The 18606-nt window shown below is 43.1% G+C and overlaps 1 protein-coding gene across 4 annotated transcripts in view; it reads right to left on the reverse strand.

The window, feature by feature from the left end:
• MAPKAP1 (MAPK associated protein 1) overlaps positions 1 to 18606 on the reverse strand; it is an 82886-nt gene that overhangs the window by 25797 nt on the left and 38483 nt on the right. For all 4 annotated transcript variants that reach the window (XM_015879414.1, XM_015879415.2, XM_015879413.2 and 1 more), the window contains one exon: positions 11653 to 11762. In XM_015879414.1, coding sequence (XP_015734900.1) covers positions 11653 to 11762 — 110 coding nt within the window. The remainder of the gene's footprint in view (positions 1 to 11652; positions 11763 to 18606) is intronic.

The raw sequence follows: 18606 nt of genomic DNA on the forward strand, positions 1-18606 counted from the left end.
CCATGAGCTCCCGAATTCTCACAAAAGCTCCAGCTATGCTCTTTTGTCAGTTGCTTCCGCTCCCTTTATTGTCCAGGCATTTGTTCAGAACACTTTTGAATTTCTGATTTCCATAACATCGACTCCCATAATTTATTGCACTGTGTGAGAAAAAGAATTCCCTTTTGTCTCAGAGCGTTATTGTCTGCCCACTGCTTTTGGTGCCATGCAGTTCTATGACCAATGGTGATAAAACCCTCCCAATTTACCCAATGTACCATCTCTGCCCACACACTTCATGTGCCATCTCGTTTTCCAAACTAGCAAAAGATCTCTGCTTCAAACCTACTCTTCATTTAATCTCAGATCCATTTTTGCATTCATACTTTTCTGCATCTCTGCTGCTATTATATTTATCCATTTAAGATACTATCCTTTTAAAGATAAAACATAACAATCAAGATGTGGGCACTCTGTGATTTACACACGGGAACAGTAACGCTTTCTGTTTTGTTCTCTCCTCCCTTCCTAATTTCTAATATTCCATTTGTCTCTCTGACTGCTCCTAAGCTCGGAGCTGAAGTGTTCAGAGAACTATCCGTGACGACTCCAAGATACTTTTCTTGACTGATGGAAGGTAATTAGAGCCCATCATTGTATACGTATAGTTACGGTTGCTTTTCACCATGTATATTATTTTGCACTCATTGACACTGAATTCCCTCTCTCGTTTTATTGTCCTGTCACTCAGCATTGTGAGATACCTCTGCAGCGCTTCACAGGCAGCTTTTATTTGCACTATTCTTGCCTCTTTTGTATCAACAGCACATTTTGTCACATCAGCATTCACATCCTTTTCCATGCTGCACATTAACTGAACAATGCAGGTTCTACCAGTTCCAGTGGAACTCTACCAGTAACCTAGTTACTAATAATGAAGAGCCATTATTCCTATTCTTTGTTTCCTGTCTTTTAATCAATTATTAATCCATGTGAGGATCCTCCTTCTCATCCCATGACAGCTTAATTGCTTTATGAGCCTTTGTCAAATCTTTTTGGAAATCTAAGCGTGCCGCATAAAACACATCATCCTTATTCAGAGGGTCTCTGGCATCAGGGGCTGCTCACACGTTTGAGAGGCACAACCTCCCCTACAAAAGCTGCACTGATTTCTTCCTCAGTGTATTGCATTTGTCCAAATGTTACCTTTTAATTTCCTTCTTTGCTGAAATTTCATGTAACTAAAAGGAAGCTAAGGAATGGAGGTCTCTTCTTGCCCTCTTCCAAAGAATGGCTGCCATACTACCCCTGTGTGAGGCAGCAGGAGCACTATATCACAGCCCATTTAACAGTGCAGCACATCGATAAGCAAGCTCTCTCGTGCTGTCCATGATGCCTGCCTGCTCATGGACAAGTTTCAGCACTCACTGTCCAGGCAGAGCTCCTCACACAGCACACAGGACGGCTCTGCCTGAGGGTACAGTGTTCTCTACAGCACAGCAGCTCCATATCTTGTGCACACCGTTCTAACGCTAAACTTGCAAACAAGCTATTAGAAACTAGAGGGCAGTTTGGCGGCTGTTGCCCAACGATCATTGCAGTAGCAGCCAGGCCGACAGGAATGAAACAAAAGTGAATGTGAGCTGTGTTTTGGGCTCTGCCGACGTACAGGGATAAGACAGGAAAGGAAACAGCTGACGAACATTTAATACTGATGTCTGTGGTACTTCCCTGTCTTAAATTTCTTCTTTCACAAGGATGCATGATTTACTGCTTTACTAGGTTTTGAAAGTGTGATTTCTTTTTAGTTTAAACTACGTCTATATTTATGTGTTGTTACCACTTCTTTATTATTGCTGGAAATATGCTATGGCTATCACAAGTCCATAAAGAAGAGGACGTTTATGTACTGCTACCCTTTCATGTACCCTGTCAAAAAGCATCAGCCGTGCCAAGCACGGTGCAGCAGAGCCCAGCGCTCAGCTGGCCATGTGTGCGTGGAGCGGGGAGGAACCCATGTGGCTGAGCGTGGGACAACCGCGTTCACATCAGTGCTGGACACTGACCCTTGGTTGTAAGACAGAGCAAAGATTATAAACAAAAGAGGGTCGAGGGAGAAGGATCGATAGTTTGCAGAAAGCAAATAACTGAGAACCGAGAGGGGTCTTGTGACTCCTGCACTGTAATTTTTTCTTAGAATGCAACAGAAAGGGCGAGGATTGCATTGTGTGCTTGGCAATGGCAACAGAGCAACAGAAAGTATGTAAACAGTTCGAGAGGAAATAGCTGTAAAGCCAGAATGTTTACATCTCAAACCCTACTGCTGTGAGGACATCTTAAGTCTGTTTATCTGTTAAAAATCCACAACGTCCCTCAACACCTCTAAAGTGGAGTGAAGATTTTATCATTACAAAAGCAAATACTGGTTAATAAAGATCTCTGAATTCTGAAAACAAACTTTTAATGTTGGGCACAAGCATAACACTTTTTTTCCAAGTCCTATCTGCTTTTTCTTAACTTGCACTGTTGTGACATGACCAAATTTTACACAGTTATCTGCTGCTCTCCACAGAAATACAGATGGTTTTTGTAGAAATAAACAGTCATTTATATGAAACAATTGTAAAATAGTTTATGGAAACCAGCAGTGTAATGCATTCAAATAAATGCCAGGACTGGCTGATGGAGAGCCAAGGTGTTAAATCACACTGCTTAAGAATTCAGCTGTGGGAAACAGATAGTAAATCCAGAGTGACAGAATTTCCAGTGATGGCAAAGGTTTCTGACATCTAGTCCAGTACACAAAAACTACAGCAGTTCAAACCCATTTTACTTAACACTACCTTGACAGCTAGTGAAATTAAAGAATTTAGTCACCAGCCCCTTAAAAAGGAACAAACACCCTTCGTTTATGTATTGCTCTTTTGTAGAACAGAAAGGCAGACAGCAAGCTGCTCCGCAGCAAACTGGCCTGCAGAATATTAACAGAAAGACTTGAGTTTTACTACAGATCTTTTTGCATTAGCAACGTAGTTCTAAATAAAGTTGAAAGGAGAAAGAAATCTCCATCTTTGACCTATAAACTTAAGGTACCTATGACCAAAATACAACAACACGCACAGTATTTCAGCACAGGCTTTGGAGATAAGCAGTGATAAAGGCAGTGCCAGCACTGCATGCTGGAGCAAACACAGCACACGGCCTTCCTCAGCTGCTGCCCACTGAGGGCATCAGCACATGGCTGCATCCTGGGCTCTGCTGCCACCAGGGCCGTGCATCGGCACATGGTCTCCATTACCAACCGATCTCAAGGTAAGAAAGGTGCTTTTCTCCAGGTTAACCATCAGTCAGTACAAAGCACAGATAACACGACTGTCTGGTGGGTGCTGCGTGAGTTTCCCAAAAAGAGAACGAGATGGTCCCGCAAACGTACCTGGCATAAGGAGTTGTGTCTTCTCTCATCAGAGGATAAAACAAACAAAAACCTCTATCATTCAAATGCTGAAATGTAGAATTCAAAATGTCACATAAATTACAGCTTTATCACCAACCCAGAACAACCAATAAATGTGCGATTTCAATACCAACAGCTCTGGAAGAGATTCAACTCTATATTTCACTTTCATTTCAGAGGCCAGACGTGAAACATTTTCCTCCACAATTTGGGCTGATGTCCAGAATCCCATCAGCCCAAATGCACAGGACTAACGAGCTCTGTCTATTCTGACAAACTGTTCACAAACTTTATTCCCCGTGAGCTGTTCCACGTCCACCAGCATCCCATCCCACGCCATGTCCGTGCCTGCGCAGCATCAGTGCTCGGAGAAAGGGCTCACTGAAATCAATCACTGCTGCTGCAAAACAGATTGCCTCTGTTGGCAGAAAGAAACTGTTTCAAGCAGCCTCTGTCCCACCCTTCCCAGTAAAGAGGTGCTCACCCTGCACAGCACCAACCCTGAGGACATTTTGCCAAAGAAAAAACAAGTGAACAATCCAGCCAGCTCCTTGCTGTGCCTGGCGATGGGACAGGCACACCTGGGAGGAAGCCGCACCATTTGAAGGCTGTGTGCTTAAACCAAGGTGTTTTCTTTATTTTTGTAAATACTTCTTATTGGTGGTGGTAGTGAGAGGGGAGCAGCCAGCAGGAGAAAGTCTGATCAAGGACCTACGAGTATTGATGGTTTTAAACTTGTATCTTGCTAGTGTAAACAGCTTAGTGAAGAAAAATAGCATTTCTGAAGTATTTCCAGGTAAAGCCATTCACAACTGTGGGCAGCAAACTCTGCAGGGATGCTATAATTACCCAAAGCAAAGCGCTGAAAGCCAAGGAAACTCAAAACTACCATTAAGCAGAAGAGCACGCATGCAAGCACAAGAAAATACAAATTAATTGGCTTTTCACTGTCACAGATGCTGAGGCTTCCATCTCTGAAAGTCAGAGCAAACATATGCGTCGCCTACTCCAACATATTTGCTTTTAATTTTAAGCTCCTCAGCTACCATCTTCAACAGCAACATCCGACTTAAGTGACAGTTTATTCTAATCATGGTTCATCCCTTAAAAACACTTTAATCACAGAGCTGTGGATTTAGGCAGCTTCTTTTCCTAATTCTCCTCCTTTCTGTTATCTTTCCATCTTTCCAGGCCTTATTTCCATCCCTATTCCTCCCTTCCCACATTCTCCAACACAAGAACCCCGGCTGTGACCTGGGGGTGGATGGGCTGCCCACACACAGCGCTTCTCCCCACACCTCCACCCCATTCCCAGCACACCACTCCTCAGCTTGGCTCCAGCCCCAGCAGTGCCACTGGGAGCTCCTGCAGCCAGCAGAGTGAAGGATCCCCAGACCCACTGTTACCAACACAGCTGCTGAATACTCCAGAAAGACGAAAACTGGGGACAGGTTTAATGAAAAGCCTTGGTCTGACTGTGTTCTTGTGCTTTCCCTGGGGTCTGGAAGGGCACTTGGCAATATGTGGTTTTTCAGACCAACGGTATCTTTGCATTACAGCTTTTGCTTATCTGCTGCAAAAGTTTTGAATAAAATGTGTTAATAAACCGTTTCAGAGGCATGTTTGAAATAGGAAATGTGACAATAAAAGTGGTGCTGAAACTACTTGTTAGAATGTGGCTTCCAACAAAACTAGGACCTTTTCCCTCGCTGCTGCTGAAATGAAGCAAAAGTCTCACATGTGCCTCAGTGCTCCTTACTGTGAGCTTCTGTTGGCCAGGATAGGATAACCGAACAGCTCAGTGCGAACAGAAGTTAAATGCACCACAATGCAGTTCTGTACCAGGTGGTGCTGCCCACCACAGCTCTGTCACCCACTGATGGGAGCTCAGAGCCACAAGGGGCAGCCAGGCCGACCCCACTGCAGGACTGAAATGCAGCATGAAGGCTTTTAGCCCCACGTCCTATTCTTGCTTCTTGAATTTTTCTCCTTATTACTCAGCTTCCTTCAGCAGTGAGATAACACACTTATCCAGATTAGGAAGATTATTCCAGACTATTTTTGGTCACTTTACATATTTTAAAGAATGTAAAAAGCAATAGTTGACAGCTGTTAGGAACTTGAATGTTATTGTAAAGCAGCTGTTTTCATTTATAGAAAAGCTCAAGTCTTTCTCCAAACTGAACAGAATACTGCACTAATAACTCACTCTAACCTGCGGAAAATACAGGTCACATCTGTGAAATGTTGGCAGAAGATACTGTTTATAACAATTAAACTTGTGTCGCATTTTGTTCTTAAAAGGACGGAGTATTCCTGGTTCAGGGATGTTTACAGTTTGAAGCAGCTATTAAATAACAATCAGTAGCATGTTCATCCTGCAAAGAACTTCTACTTAAAATCAGACAAGATTAATCAGACAAGGCTTCTCCACTCGCAGAAATTTCCAATGACAAGAGGCTGACATGGACCAGGAATGGGGAGGCTTATTCTAATGTTTCAGCATTTTACATTGGTTAGTTTTGACTCTCATTTCCTTCTGAAAACATTCAGTTGTTATAAACGGACATTGGTGCTTAATTTGTTTAAAGCCAAAGCCTCTACACGTATCCTCTTTGCATTCCTATTTTATGTTAGTATTTATAGTCCATTCAGCCAAGCCACAGAAAAAAAGGCAACTGGCATCCTAGGGAGTATATTTGTTGAGGAACAAAAGGGATGAGACAGCTGAAAGGCAGGGAAGATAGCTTCCAAGTGTACATATAGTTCCTGCACATATTTAATTTGAGAATCACCATGGCATCAAGATATACAAAGCATCAGGAACGAAGCCATCATCTTTCTCATGTTCTTACAATTGTAAGCCATGCAAACACACTTTATAGAAACTATTGAATGTGGGTTTTAGTGCGGATAGAAGAAGCCCAATAAAACCCACCTGCCTACAGCACCTTGAGGGATGCAGTCAGAGCCAGAGCTGTGCTATGCTCACTGAACATAGGGGGCTCTGCACCCCACCTTGGAACAACTGTGCCTTCCTTGCTTTGCATGAGAGCTTTAATGAGGGCTTTAATGAGTACCTCTGCCCTAAATGAAATTCTTAGTGTGAGCTGACTGACTAACTGGCTAATGTACAAATGCACTAAATGTAAGACCAGTAAACATGTAAAAGTAAGAGCAGTAGGAATGCAGTCAGGATTGACTGTGTACAAAAACGTTTAGCGGTGGAGCGAAGCAGCAGTTGCACTGACACCAAAACTCTACTGTTCACAGCAGGGTCTGCACGTCTGCAGGATCTCTGCAAAACATGAGGACAGGAGCATGAAAGCAAACCTGAAGTCTATTCCTTTTTGAAGTTAATATTAAAACTCCCACTGATTTCTAAGGAGTGGAACTATACCATGTACTGAACCACCCAAATTTCACCTTATAAAAAGGCTTTTTGATACTCCCTTATTTTTTTCTGTCTGAATTCCAGACAGCACCATATCTGACATTTCTACTGATAAATTTAGGAAGAATGAGGCGTTCTCACACTCATGATCTCAAGATCTCAAGCACATGATTCCCTCTCCATACATCTGCTGCATTTCAAACCAACTTTATACTTAAGCTGCTGGAGTGCTTGCAATATTCAACAATATTCTCAAAGATCCCTAGACATGGCAAGCTGATACAAAGCCATCCTTAAATTATCTGTGCATATCAGGGTGCTCTACAGAGCCCGGTTCACAGCAGCTCAGCTCCACCCACACCAATAAGGGCATGTGGGGCTTTCAGCTTTTCCCCCCTCCCTGCTGCAGTCAGGGCAGCCCCCAGCCCTTCCCCTCTTTCCTATTCTGGCTATTTTCACAAAGCTCTAAAATGAAAGACTCTATGGAGCTCCCTCAGAACAGGTCCATTGCTGGATCTCCTCTGGGAGCTCATTCCACAACCAGGAGTGTTTATTTCCAGCTCTCATGTAAAATATGCATCTGCAGTACATGCTGCTGAGCATGCAATAGGTTAAACAAACTGATGATAGAGAATTCTACTTAGTTATTTTTCATTACCATACTAAAACATCAATTACATTTTCTATTTTATGAGTGTACACAAGGGAATCCATTACAATAAGAGAGAGCTTATATGGCTGTTTTTGCTGCTTCTTTGCTAAGCAAGAAGAACAGTTAGCTTTAAAGACAATGAAAGCAGCCCATAGAGAAGGCAGGCAAAGCAGCATACCTGCACAGACAGCTCCTATCCTGATTTATCCAGCCTGACTCCAACTAATTAAACATCTGCCTCGACAATTTCCCCTGCAGATTTATCTTCTCCAGTACGTAGCACTGACTGTTTGTTACAGGCTTTTCCCTTCCTTGCCGCCATTCACATAAACTTCTTCCCGTTTGTTATTTGGGCATGTGACAAGGATACAGCATTCCCATTAACCCCCTACTGGTATCTCTTGTGGGATGGGTCACAAGGCCCCAAAACACTGCTCCTGTACAACCACATGCTTTGCAAAAGGACTGCAGAGGTCGAGTTCTCTCAGCTGTGACACAGACAGGTGATTTTCCACCTGTGCTTCCTGTGGATTTGCACTAAATTTACTAGTTAAAAATCATCAGAGATCGTACGTTCCATGTAAAGCATTGCCATGCCAGGAAAGGGTAACTGCAAAGAATATAAAATACTCTGAATTCTTTGAAGTAACTTTGTCTAACGTAACGTCTAAATAGAGATGGACACAACAGATACACTATATCCATTTCTTTCATTCTACTTTCTATGAATGAAAGGTCTCAGCCCACTGCTGCCCTCATCTACTGACCTATATATTCCTATAGCAAATCATCTTTGGTTTGCAGTTAGACTGCAATCAGAAGTCTTATTTTGAAAGAAATGCATTAATATTATTTTTACAGCTGTAGTCCACCATACAGTTACATGAATGCCAGTGCATGTACTGAAACAAAACAGCAACCTGGGCTCTTTGTCAGGACACTTCTGTCATTAGCAGCCTTGTGCTCCACAAGCAAAAGCTGGTCAGTGCAAGGACAGCAACGGCATTTATAAACAAAGAGCCAAAACTGAGAAGCTCAGGCAGTCACGGTGACTGGTTGTAGAGGTGACCGAGGGCTCGGGGATTTTCAGGAACACGCGACTCAATTGCTTGTTGAAAGACCTTCCTGTGAGCTCCAGGTTCCCAGCTGATTAAAATAGCCAGGGAAAGCTGGTCTAATATCTGAGCTCTCTGCACTTTCCTATAAAAGTAGGACCAGTTTATGTAGCTGTAAACACAATAAATTCATTTGTCCTGTGAAGACTGACCTGCAGGTACGGTGAATATGCAGAAATGCTCATGTGCATGGTTCGTAATTTGGTTAGTAGCTCTAAGAACAATCAGCTTAGAAAAAAGTGTTGTTGAATGAGGAGAAATACTTTTCCTAAATGATGTCATCTTTTATTCAGAGCTCTGACATCCTAATCCACTGCTTAATAATGACTTAAAAGACAAAGGCATGGGACCTTACTCTGCTAACAGCCTGATCTCAAATTCCATTCACCTGTGTATCTCCCACCGAAAGTAAGTGATACATTCACTCCCAAAATCAAGAATTCAGTGTTACATGAAGAGTGGTGACAAAAATCCTTCTCTGTGTTTGCTTCAGCCAGCGTGTGCATCCTGAGGTGGAACTGCCCTCTAATCTAGGTGGCATTTATATCCCGTTCTGCTAACAGCAGCAGAAGGGGATGGGAAAAGACTTGTTCCAGGTCCAGAGGGCAGTGCAAGCAAGTGGACCCCTCCGTGCAGACAGCTGCTATTTCTGCTGTTTAAAAAATGACAGGCAAGACCAAAAAAAGAAATTAAAATCTGCTGAGTGATGAATTGCAGTAACTGGGAATGAGGGAAGTTTCAGTTAAGGGAATTTTTTTAAAAAAAAGTTTAAGTTACAATTGACCAATTTCATACATCAATACCTAGTCTGGGAGGTGCCATCACCCACGTGGCACTGTCACAAAATGTCAGCACTGCGTTACGAGCGCTCATCAAAATGTACAAAATACAAAACAAATAGCATTTGTTTTAGGAGGCTCAGCAACACAGGAACTCGAGCACAACTCCCCCAGAGCCACCGTGTGCCCAGCAATGACTGCAGCTCACAGAGCTGACAGCTGCGTCCACCCATGAGCTTAAACCACAACCTGCAAGCAATGCCTCTGCTCTCAACAAAGTGCACGACATGTTCACAACTAAACACACATGGAAGTGATCAAAAGATGTTCAGCTGTGGCTTCTGCTGTGATTTACATCCCCAGCAAGGATGATGATGGCCATGTTTCAAAGAGGTGAAAAGTCACGTGGATAATTTATTTATAGAAACAAGATTTAAATTATTTCTTATATTATTTCCCTCTTAAAAAAAAAATGGAAAGAAAGAAAGGAGAAAAGAAAGCAGGAAAGAAAGGAGGAAAGAAGGAGAGGAGGAGAGGAAGAGGAGGAGAGAAGGAAAGAAGAGAAAGAGGAAGGGAGGAAAGGAGGAAAGAAAGGACATTTATGCCAGTATGTTCCCTTGCAACAAAGGGTTTCTGACAAAAGCACCACAAAAGCAGTTTATATATTAGCTGAAGGAATAAATGACAGTTCCATTCCTTTTCTAAACGACCTAACAGAATAACAGAATAACAGCAAAAAGAAATTTCAAATGGACGAAGAATAACATCTGCTACACGAAGGGGGAAAGTAGTTTAAATACTAAGCTAAGTGAATCCTCCAGACATCTCCCTTTGGGGAAGAGAAATCTGACCCCGAGAAATAAATAAAAGTCACCCAAAAAGTGAACAAAAGAGGTGTTTGAAAATAACAGAACACCATTCATCGCAGCTAACGACTTGTTCATTATGAGTGATGATGGATAAAGACTTCTCACGCTGAGATGAAATCAAGATTTATATGCATTGTTTCCTCTCCCAACTTGTGGGAAGATCATCATCATTTAATTCTATCTCTGCGGCCAGTGATGGGCATCCAGAGAGCCGGTTATCAAACGGCGCAGTCAGCTGGCAAAAGCCGGGACGTGCAGTTGGCACATCTGGACGGAGCCGCCGCAGCAGAGGGTGAACAATGGCTCCTGGCCAGCAGCCAGAGCTGGCAGCCGTGCAGGGCTCAGCCCCCCCCCCAGCACACAGCACTGCTCTGCGTGGGCTTTTTTCTTTTCTTTTTTTTTTTTTTTACGAGAATCAGATTTTCATTGCTTCATTCAATTGCTCTCCTCTGCCATTTTTTACAGCTCTTATCGTTCCCTTGGAATATGGCCTTGAGACAGCTCATCCGTGTCCTTCGCTGTGTTATCTCTTCTAACTTTTATTAAAACTTCAGCTTTCATCTGAAGATAGCTAATTAAATCCGTGACAGATTATAGACTCGTTTAAAAACTGCTCCAAACTACCACTTCCAAACAGAACGGGGTTTATTTTCTTTTCACGTGGTTAAAACTAAGGGTATACAAGGAGGTTTCATTCATTTACAAAGACAAGATCTGTATCTTTACCTAGTATATAGATAGGCTTATATTAAAGTTCCTTTGTTGCGTGACAAAGCTCAGTGCGATTTCTCACAGTAATTATTCCTTGCTGCTGGAAAGATCTCTCAGCCTTATACTTCTGAAGTATATGTACTAATATATATGTGAATACACATTTGTATCTGGGAATAGCACTGCTGTAAAACATAAATGCCAGTACTGTAAATTGTCCTTTTCTAAATGTTGGTATGTCTCAACTATGATAGCACTATTTTAACAACACTGTGGAAAGTCATTTTTTCTCTAAAAGGAACAACTATTTATTTAAACGATGTAAACTCATATCAGGTAGAATTTTCTTACATAATTAGAAGTATAACAATTCTATCAAGGACTGGCCTTACTGTAACGCTTCCCATCATCTCAAGCTGCCATTGGCTGGACTTGAGCAGAAACAACTTTATTACTGCAAAGAAATACTTGCAGTAATGGATACACTGTTTTGCAGCAAACATTATGCAGTTCCTCCACTGCCTGCTTTCTGGCAGCATGTAGATCGCAGACCTGCGCACAGAACTGCTTCTGAGTGGTGCTGGAAATCACAATACCCACTGAAAAAATGGTGCACTTTTCACAACAGCTAAAAAGTGATATGAAATATCCTCAGGAAAAAAGCACTCTATCCTCTAAAAAACACAATAAACAACCCACCTGAGCCTCTCTGCGATCCTTTCCTTCTCTTTAAGGCTTTTTGCAAGATATCTTTCATGGTGACCTTCATACTGTCCACCTGAATAAGTGAGAATCCATGAGCAGCATTTCTGCAAGACAGAGGTACAGACATTTTTACTAACACATCATCAGACAGATCTCTGCAATTCTTGTTTCTTTCAAGCAAAGTACTTTTTAGGAAAAGCAATGAACAGATCCGTGTTCTAAAAGTGAAGTGAAAAGGAGAAACCCAGAACACTTCCTCTGAAAGGCAGGGACAGAAAAGGAGAGAATGGATTAAGATTCAAGGTGTGCAAGGATTTTCCTAATTTATCTTTATTTTTGATCAATTTGTGTTCATCATTAGAAACGAAAAATGAGCAAATGTACACATGGAGCTCCTCCAGGACTCATTATTAAGTATTTCTTAGCGTTTTGCAGCGTATACCAGAGAAACAGTTTGCAATGTCATCTTCATATGCGTCCCAATGGCAGATGTAGCAAATCATTAAGTCGAAGTGGAAGAACAACACTCAGAGAAGTAACAGCAGCTTTTCAGCAATGTTAGTGCATCGCATTATTCTACATGCAACTTTTTGACATGTTTATGTAACCGTTGTGGCATAAAACCTGGGAGAAAGGCCCCTACCAGCAGGGCAGTATCCTGGCTGTGGCCCACACAGCTCCACACCTGGAAAGGCACAAAGCAGCACATGGGTGGGCTATGGAAGATACCAACTGGCAGATACTGAAAGTGGCATCACCAGGGAAGAAGATGACAATATAATAGAAGAGCTACTGGATTAATGTATCAGTGGATTTTGCCCCTTAGACCTTATAGTCAATCTCTGCTCATGTCAGTAGATGTCACTGCAGACAGTTAGCACAGAAATTTGAGAGCTGCTTGGCACCCACAGGGAAAGATCTGCGCTGCACAGAAAAAAATTGTTTTGCAAAGCTATTTAGACAGGAGGAGGAACATTTTATCTGGCAACTGAGAATTCTAATCAGGGAGCGGAGCTCTCTGTGTGCATCACAGCTGGAGTATTTTAAAAGCAACTGGCAGTCAAAAGCAATCCAAGCAACACAATCGCATCATTAAAAACAAGAGCACATTAAATGTCACTTCCAGACACAAACACGGGGAACATGAGTTTCAGCTCCAATTGCTCCAGACGCATCCCCCCGTTCATGCCGAGACACGGACAGTGTGGGCAGCGAGAGCCCCCAGCACGCACCCATCCCTGCTCCCAGTCGCCCTGTCTGTGCATGCACTGCTCCTCTGCCCTTACAGACACCAGAGCTGCGAGCACACTGTCCCCCTGCACGCACTCCCAGCACAGAACAACAGGGTGGCTATGGGCCAACCTCTGCACGGGAGGCTTCACCCCAAGCAAAAGCTTGACTTGTTGGCCTGTGCCTTTGCCATCAGCACAGCATGGAGCCCTGGCTGCTGTTGGGCCCACTGGGAGCTGTGCAGCCGCAGCCTGGCCCCCTCCCCAGCTGCAATATCACCAGGATTTCATTCTCTTTGTTCCCAGAGAAATGAAACTGCCTAACAGCCCCAAACGGGCGCTCTCTGGACCATTTGTAACTCTTACACATCTCCAAATCAGCATACCCAAGCTCCTTACACACCTCCTTTCTTCCTTCCTTCTTCTTTTCTTACCCCGTTCTTCAGCTGTGTGTTTTTTAACACGGTGATGAGCACACTGTTTTGCATGAGAGTACCATCGATTTCCACAGCTGTGAGAGTTCAGCCCTATAGCCTCAAGGTTCAGAAGCTCTGGCTGACGCCATACAGTAAGCAGAGACCTTCCCAACCTTTCTTTGTTGATAGGCAAATCTGTCCTCAGCCTGGTACCTTGAACTGCCAGATGCCTGTGAGCTGGGCTGCACCAGATGCCTTCTGACCCCCCTGGCAGTCAGTGCCCTGGCCCACAGCCTCACCTGGCACCACACCGGCTTCTGGGCTGAGTTCAGTGGGTTGTTTAAAGTGGAAATTTTCCATAGAACCACACTGTCCTTACAATAAGGAAGCTACCCCTTCCATTTATTTCAAGACATGGTGTTTATCTCCAAGCACGGGAAGCGCCCAAAGGCACACAGAGAGAAAGGCACTTGTGCTGCCAGGCAACTCATAGGATGCCTTGCAGCACCACAAGGTTTCCAGAGCACTGAAACCAAAATGCGGGAAAACAAACCAAAATACTGCAGAAAAAAAAGAAAGAACAAAGGCAAAGAATGCCTTCCAAAAGGAGCAAAATCCTACTTTTTCTTTTTCTCCTTCAGTAGGAAATGCTTTTGCACTGAGGTTTCCCAGAAGCAGCCGGGTGAGCTCCCATGCCACAGATCTACCTGGTTCCGGTGAGCTGAAGCGCTGCTGGACCACATCAGGCTGTACACTGAGACAGATCTGGAACCTCCCAGAAACGGAGAACTGTCTTTCAGCTTCTGACACTTGAGCTGTTAAGGAGCACAGGCCGGTGTTGGTCCTCTCGCATTTCAGAGCATCCCGACTCAGTCAATTCTTTCTATTGAGCAGCTGGCCTGAGAACTGTCAGCCTGATTTTCCTGACACTCTATTACTAAATCATGCCTGAGCCCTGGCCGTTCTTTGTCTCAGAAGCTGGATCTCATCCCAGAACGTTCTTTAAAAGTTTATTTTACCGATCAAAGCAAAATAAGAAAAACCTCTGTGTTTTACTATATTTAGTGTGCTGTCCAGTAAGTGAGACTTTGGCAAGAGCAATGAAATGTAAAGCGCACTCCACATTCGTAAACTTTTGGATATTTGCTCTGGAGCACAGCCAGCAGTGTTAGAACTGCCAGGCAGAGTTCAGATCACCGTTTCTCCCCTCCTTCACTCCAGTTCAACAAGCAGGACGCACTCTTCCCCCTCACAGCACAGCCTGGGGGCTGATGGTTGCTCAGCACCCCTGGGTCGGTGTCAGCCCTTGCCTTGTGCTGCAGCCCCACTGCCCCTCTGCTCTAGAACATCAGCAGCCCACGGCAACACACCCACACGAGCTGCTCTGGAGGAAGCACATCCTTGTGCACCATGCCAGCCTTGTCCCGCTCTGCAACAATGGTGTGCACGACTGTCCTCACCCAACCTAACTCCAGCATTTCCTTAATTACCATTATAAATTGCATATGTTGTAGCTTATTCTGTTCAACGCTACATGCTAGGAAGCAGAACAGAAAAGCAGATGCCATTCTACCAATTAAAATTGCTCTTTACAAATTAGAAGCCAAAGAGACTCCTTAGCTTGTATTTTCTGTCATTTTGCACAAACATAGCTGGGTGACAAGGTTAAATCAAGCAAAGGAAATCCCTGGCACTTATCATCCACAGGCATTACTGATAAATCGTGCAGTGGAGGAATAAAGGATTACCTTCTGTATTTTTTCATTACACTTTTCTTTTGTTACAGAATACATAAATCCATTGTGGCACAATGTAATATGTATCATCGTGCTACACCTGTGGACGTTTCATAACGGCTGCCATGTCTGTGCAGTCAGGAATGATAAGTGAACCACCCGTGAATGTTAATGATAGTGATCATTCTGCGGTAACTTGGCTTTCCATCTTCTTTTACAGCCTGAGAGCTGAAGCCAGGGTGGCAAGGTTCAGGAGAGGAAAAAGAAAACAAGAGGAGAGGCAGTGGCTGCAGCAGGCGCTGCTTGGAGAGGCGGCAGCAAGGCCTCTCTGTGGGCCTGGATGGTGCAAAAAAAGAAAGAAATACCTTTTTGACGATGAAAAGCTTCTGGTCTGAATGAGAAGCAAACTCTTCCAAAAGCTCTTTCCAATCAGTTTTCTTTTCTTTTTCTCTCTTTTTTTTTTTTAATTATTTTTATTTATTTTATTTTATTTTAAATTCTGAATCAGAATTTAGAGCACTTAAAGCTTGAATGGCTGGCATGGCTGAAAGCGTCCAGGAATGATGAGTAATGATCTCAACTTGAGCATCGTGGAGTCCAAGTTAAGACTAAAAATCCCAGCTGATGTAACGTGCTTAACTTAAGCTGGGTAATTTTGAAGATAAAGTACACAGTGATATGAACCTGAGTGACTATGCCAGTCGCAGGTTTAATTCTGAGCCTAAATGATTTTGCCACTGTGGATCTAAGGTTAGCCTTGCATAACCCTGTGCTTTTGAGTTTAATTGGCGTTTTGACACTACATAAGACACGTTAGCTTCCTCCAGCACCTTCCTCAGGGCACCCTACCCCTCCCCATTTGCTTGCCTGTGGCCCCATCCTCTTCACTTCACACCTATGTTAACTTTCTTAAATTTGCATTTCATGAATATTCTAAAATACATTTTGCCAACTACCTACACCCAGGTGAAAACCAGTAAGAGGCTTCTTCTGGGGAGCACTTCTATAAGCTAAGTTACAGACATTTCAAAGCTTGAAACTGAATCTGTAAATGTACTACGAAAGCCTGGTATTTTTCAAATGTTTCACACCTTAATCTATCAGCTATAACAGTGGTACTGCTATGAAAAAATATATATAAAATAGTCAAAGCAACTTAAACGTAATATTAAAACAGAAAAAGGCACTGCAGAGCAAAGGAACCACATGCCAAATTCCATCTATGTGCCAACTGGCAGCTGAGTTACAACTCCTAGAAACACCATTAGATACTGTACGTCAAGTCGTGATAATAAAATTTCCAAGGAAAAAGCCCTAAATGGTAGTACAGATTTATTTTAAGCTACCTTCGTTCAAAGCCTTTCAGGTATTACTTCATCATCTCAAGGAGTCTGCATTTACATGAATGCGGTGCTTTGTTTGACTCCTTCTGACAAACCATATTCGACATCAAAGAGGATTGTTTGAGAATGCCATGTTTGACATTGGACAAAGTACTCCTTCCCACAACAGACATTTTCCAAAAGCATAACTCGCTAGACTAATGGGCAGTTAGGAGCCAGAATGACTGCCCTCCGTCTTCTCCTTGTGTAACTTTGCCAGAGTCCTTGGAACTTGCCAAATTCGGTCATGCCTGCTTAGCTTGCTCGACTGATTGTGCCAGAAAAGAAAATAAGACACAGATGTATTTGAGCTCTTTGAGATGCCAGTAAGAGAGACAGCTAATGGCTTCATTTCGACCCTCCCCTACCAGCTGGGCACAGGTGGGGGGATAATGAGGTCCCTCTCCCTAATCAAACTCAATTATTTACTACTCTATATAACCACAAAGACATTCAAATTCAGCTCAGAATATAAAACGCACTGTGGGCTACTTCCAACCACTGCCACTGGGTATTTATAACTAACTCAAGTGACTACGAGTTTGCCTTGGCAGGAGTTTAAGTGTATAAAGTTCTGCACACTGCTTCTGCTCAAATATGTCCTGCTGAAACGAGGTCCCTGGTGAGGTTCCATGACTGTCAGCTCAGAGACTGCACAACATCTGAGAATACATCCAACATGCATGATGGGTGAGATCTGAAATCAAACCTATGCTTCATTAGGAAGCTTCTCAGAGGCATCAAGTTTTTGCAGCAGCGATTCAATATTAATAAACATTACAAGTCTTACACCTGACAAGGCAGCTGCTGAAATAAGGAAGGGACAAAAAAGATGCAAAGTATAAAAACAGAACTACACACACTGGTTTGATGAAAGAGAAGGAAAGTAGGAAGATGTAGAATTTACATCCCTATAACAATGAGATGGTCCGTGCATTTAAACTCACAGTACTAACAATCTTTTGATCAAGTAGTTCTCTATTCTAGGAGACAGACTAAAAATTCTAACAGTAATCTAACTATGTTAACCACGTACAGGAGTACAAGCAATTCTGAGTTAACACATGGGCACAAGAAATCTCTCAGAAAAGCACCTTTACTTACAATGTAGTTACACTATTTCTGATCTGCAGGACATTCCGAGCCAGCGCACAGAGGACTCACGAGAGCATACATCATGTCAAAATTTCACATTCCTTTTGCAAGCTTTGCAGCTGGACCTTAGCCCTGCTACCAACACCACTCATAGAACTGGATCCTTATGCAAACTGAATGCCCTGCTCCTCTATGAGCAAGGAAGGGATGTGAAATAAAAACAGGCTGAGGAAGAAAAAAGGTTATTTTCTAACACTCAGGCAAATAGTCTACTAAGTGAGACATATTCATAGTAAATTTGCTTTCTCTTTGCTTTAGTACTCCCACAGTTCACAGGCTGGAGTCACACCACATTTCAGAGCAGTGAAGATGTAACTCACGAGATTTTTAAAGGCCCAGGAAGATTTAATTTTTCTAAGAAGAGACAACCAAACCCTGGAGCTCTTTACGACACTCTGAGTCTCTGAGATTTTCACACTGCTCTGCCACAACCAGCACCATTCAGCCTTATGGCTGCTTCTGCTCGTGCAGCTGCTGCAGGTCAGTCCCACGCATTTTTCTGGAGCTACCTAACAAGCACCTCTTAACTTGCTGTGCTGTTTTTTGTAACAGCTGCAGCAACGTATGAAGTTAAGAGGCAGCAGACACATTTGTGCATAAAGGAAAATGGAGAACCACATTTGCGCAGTCACCTTTGGGCCTGCTTAAAACAGACCTGTAAGCATTAAAAAAGGAATTGAAAAACCTCTTGTTAAAATCAGCAAGCAGCTCTTTGTATTTCACTACAGTACTTCGCAAAACAGCAAATAAAAATATTACTTAAAGGATGACTTGTCAGAAAAAAATCAATAGCAATCAAATTCATGGCAGTAGCATTGGCTCTGGAGAAAGGCATGTAGAAAGAGATTCCCTCTTTCCGATAAAACATCCAGCATTCCTCAGTCAGATGGAAGAAATTAAACCCTGCAGTTCCAAACAGAGGAGCCATTGCCTGCACAAACTGGAGGACTTGCAGAGTGACTGGCAAGACTGCTCCAGCTCTTCCATGCATCAGCTTCTACACTGCTGCACCCAGTTCAGCAGGGCTGAA

The sequence above is a fragment of the Coturnix japonica genome, chromosome 17 (genome assembly GCF_001577835.2).
Source record: "Coturnix japonica isolate 7356 chromosome 17, Coturnix japonica 2.1, whole genome shotgun sequence".
NCBI classification, from domain to species: domain Eukaryota; kingdom Metazoa; phylum Chordata; class Aves; order Galliformes; family Phasianidae; genus Coturnix; species Coturnix japonica.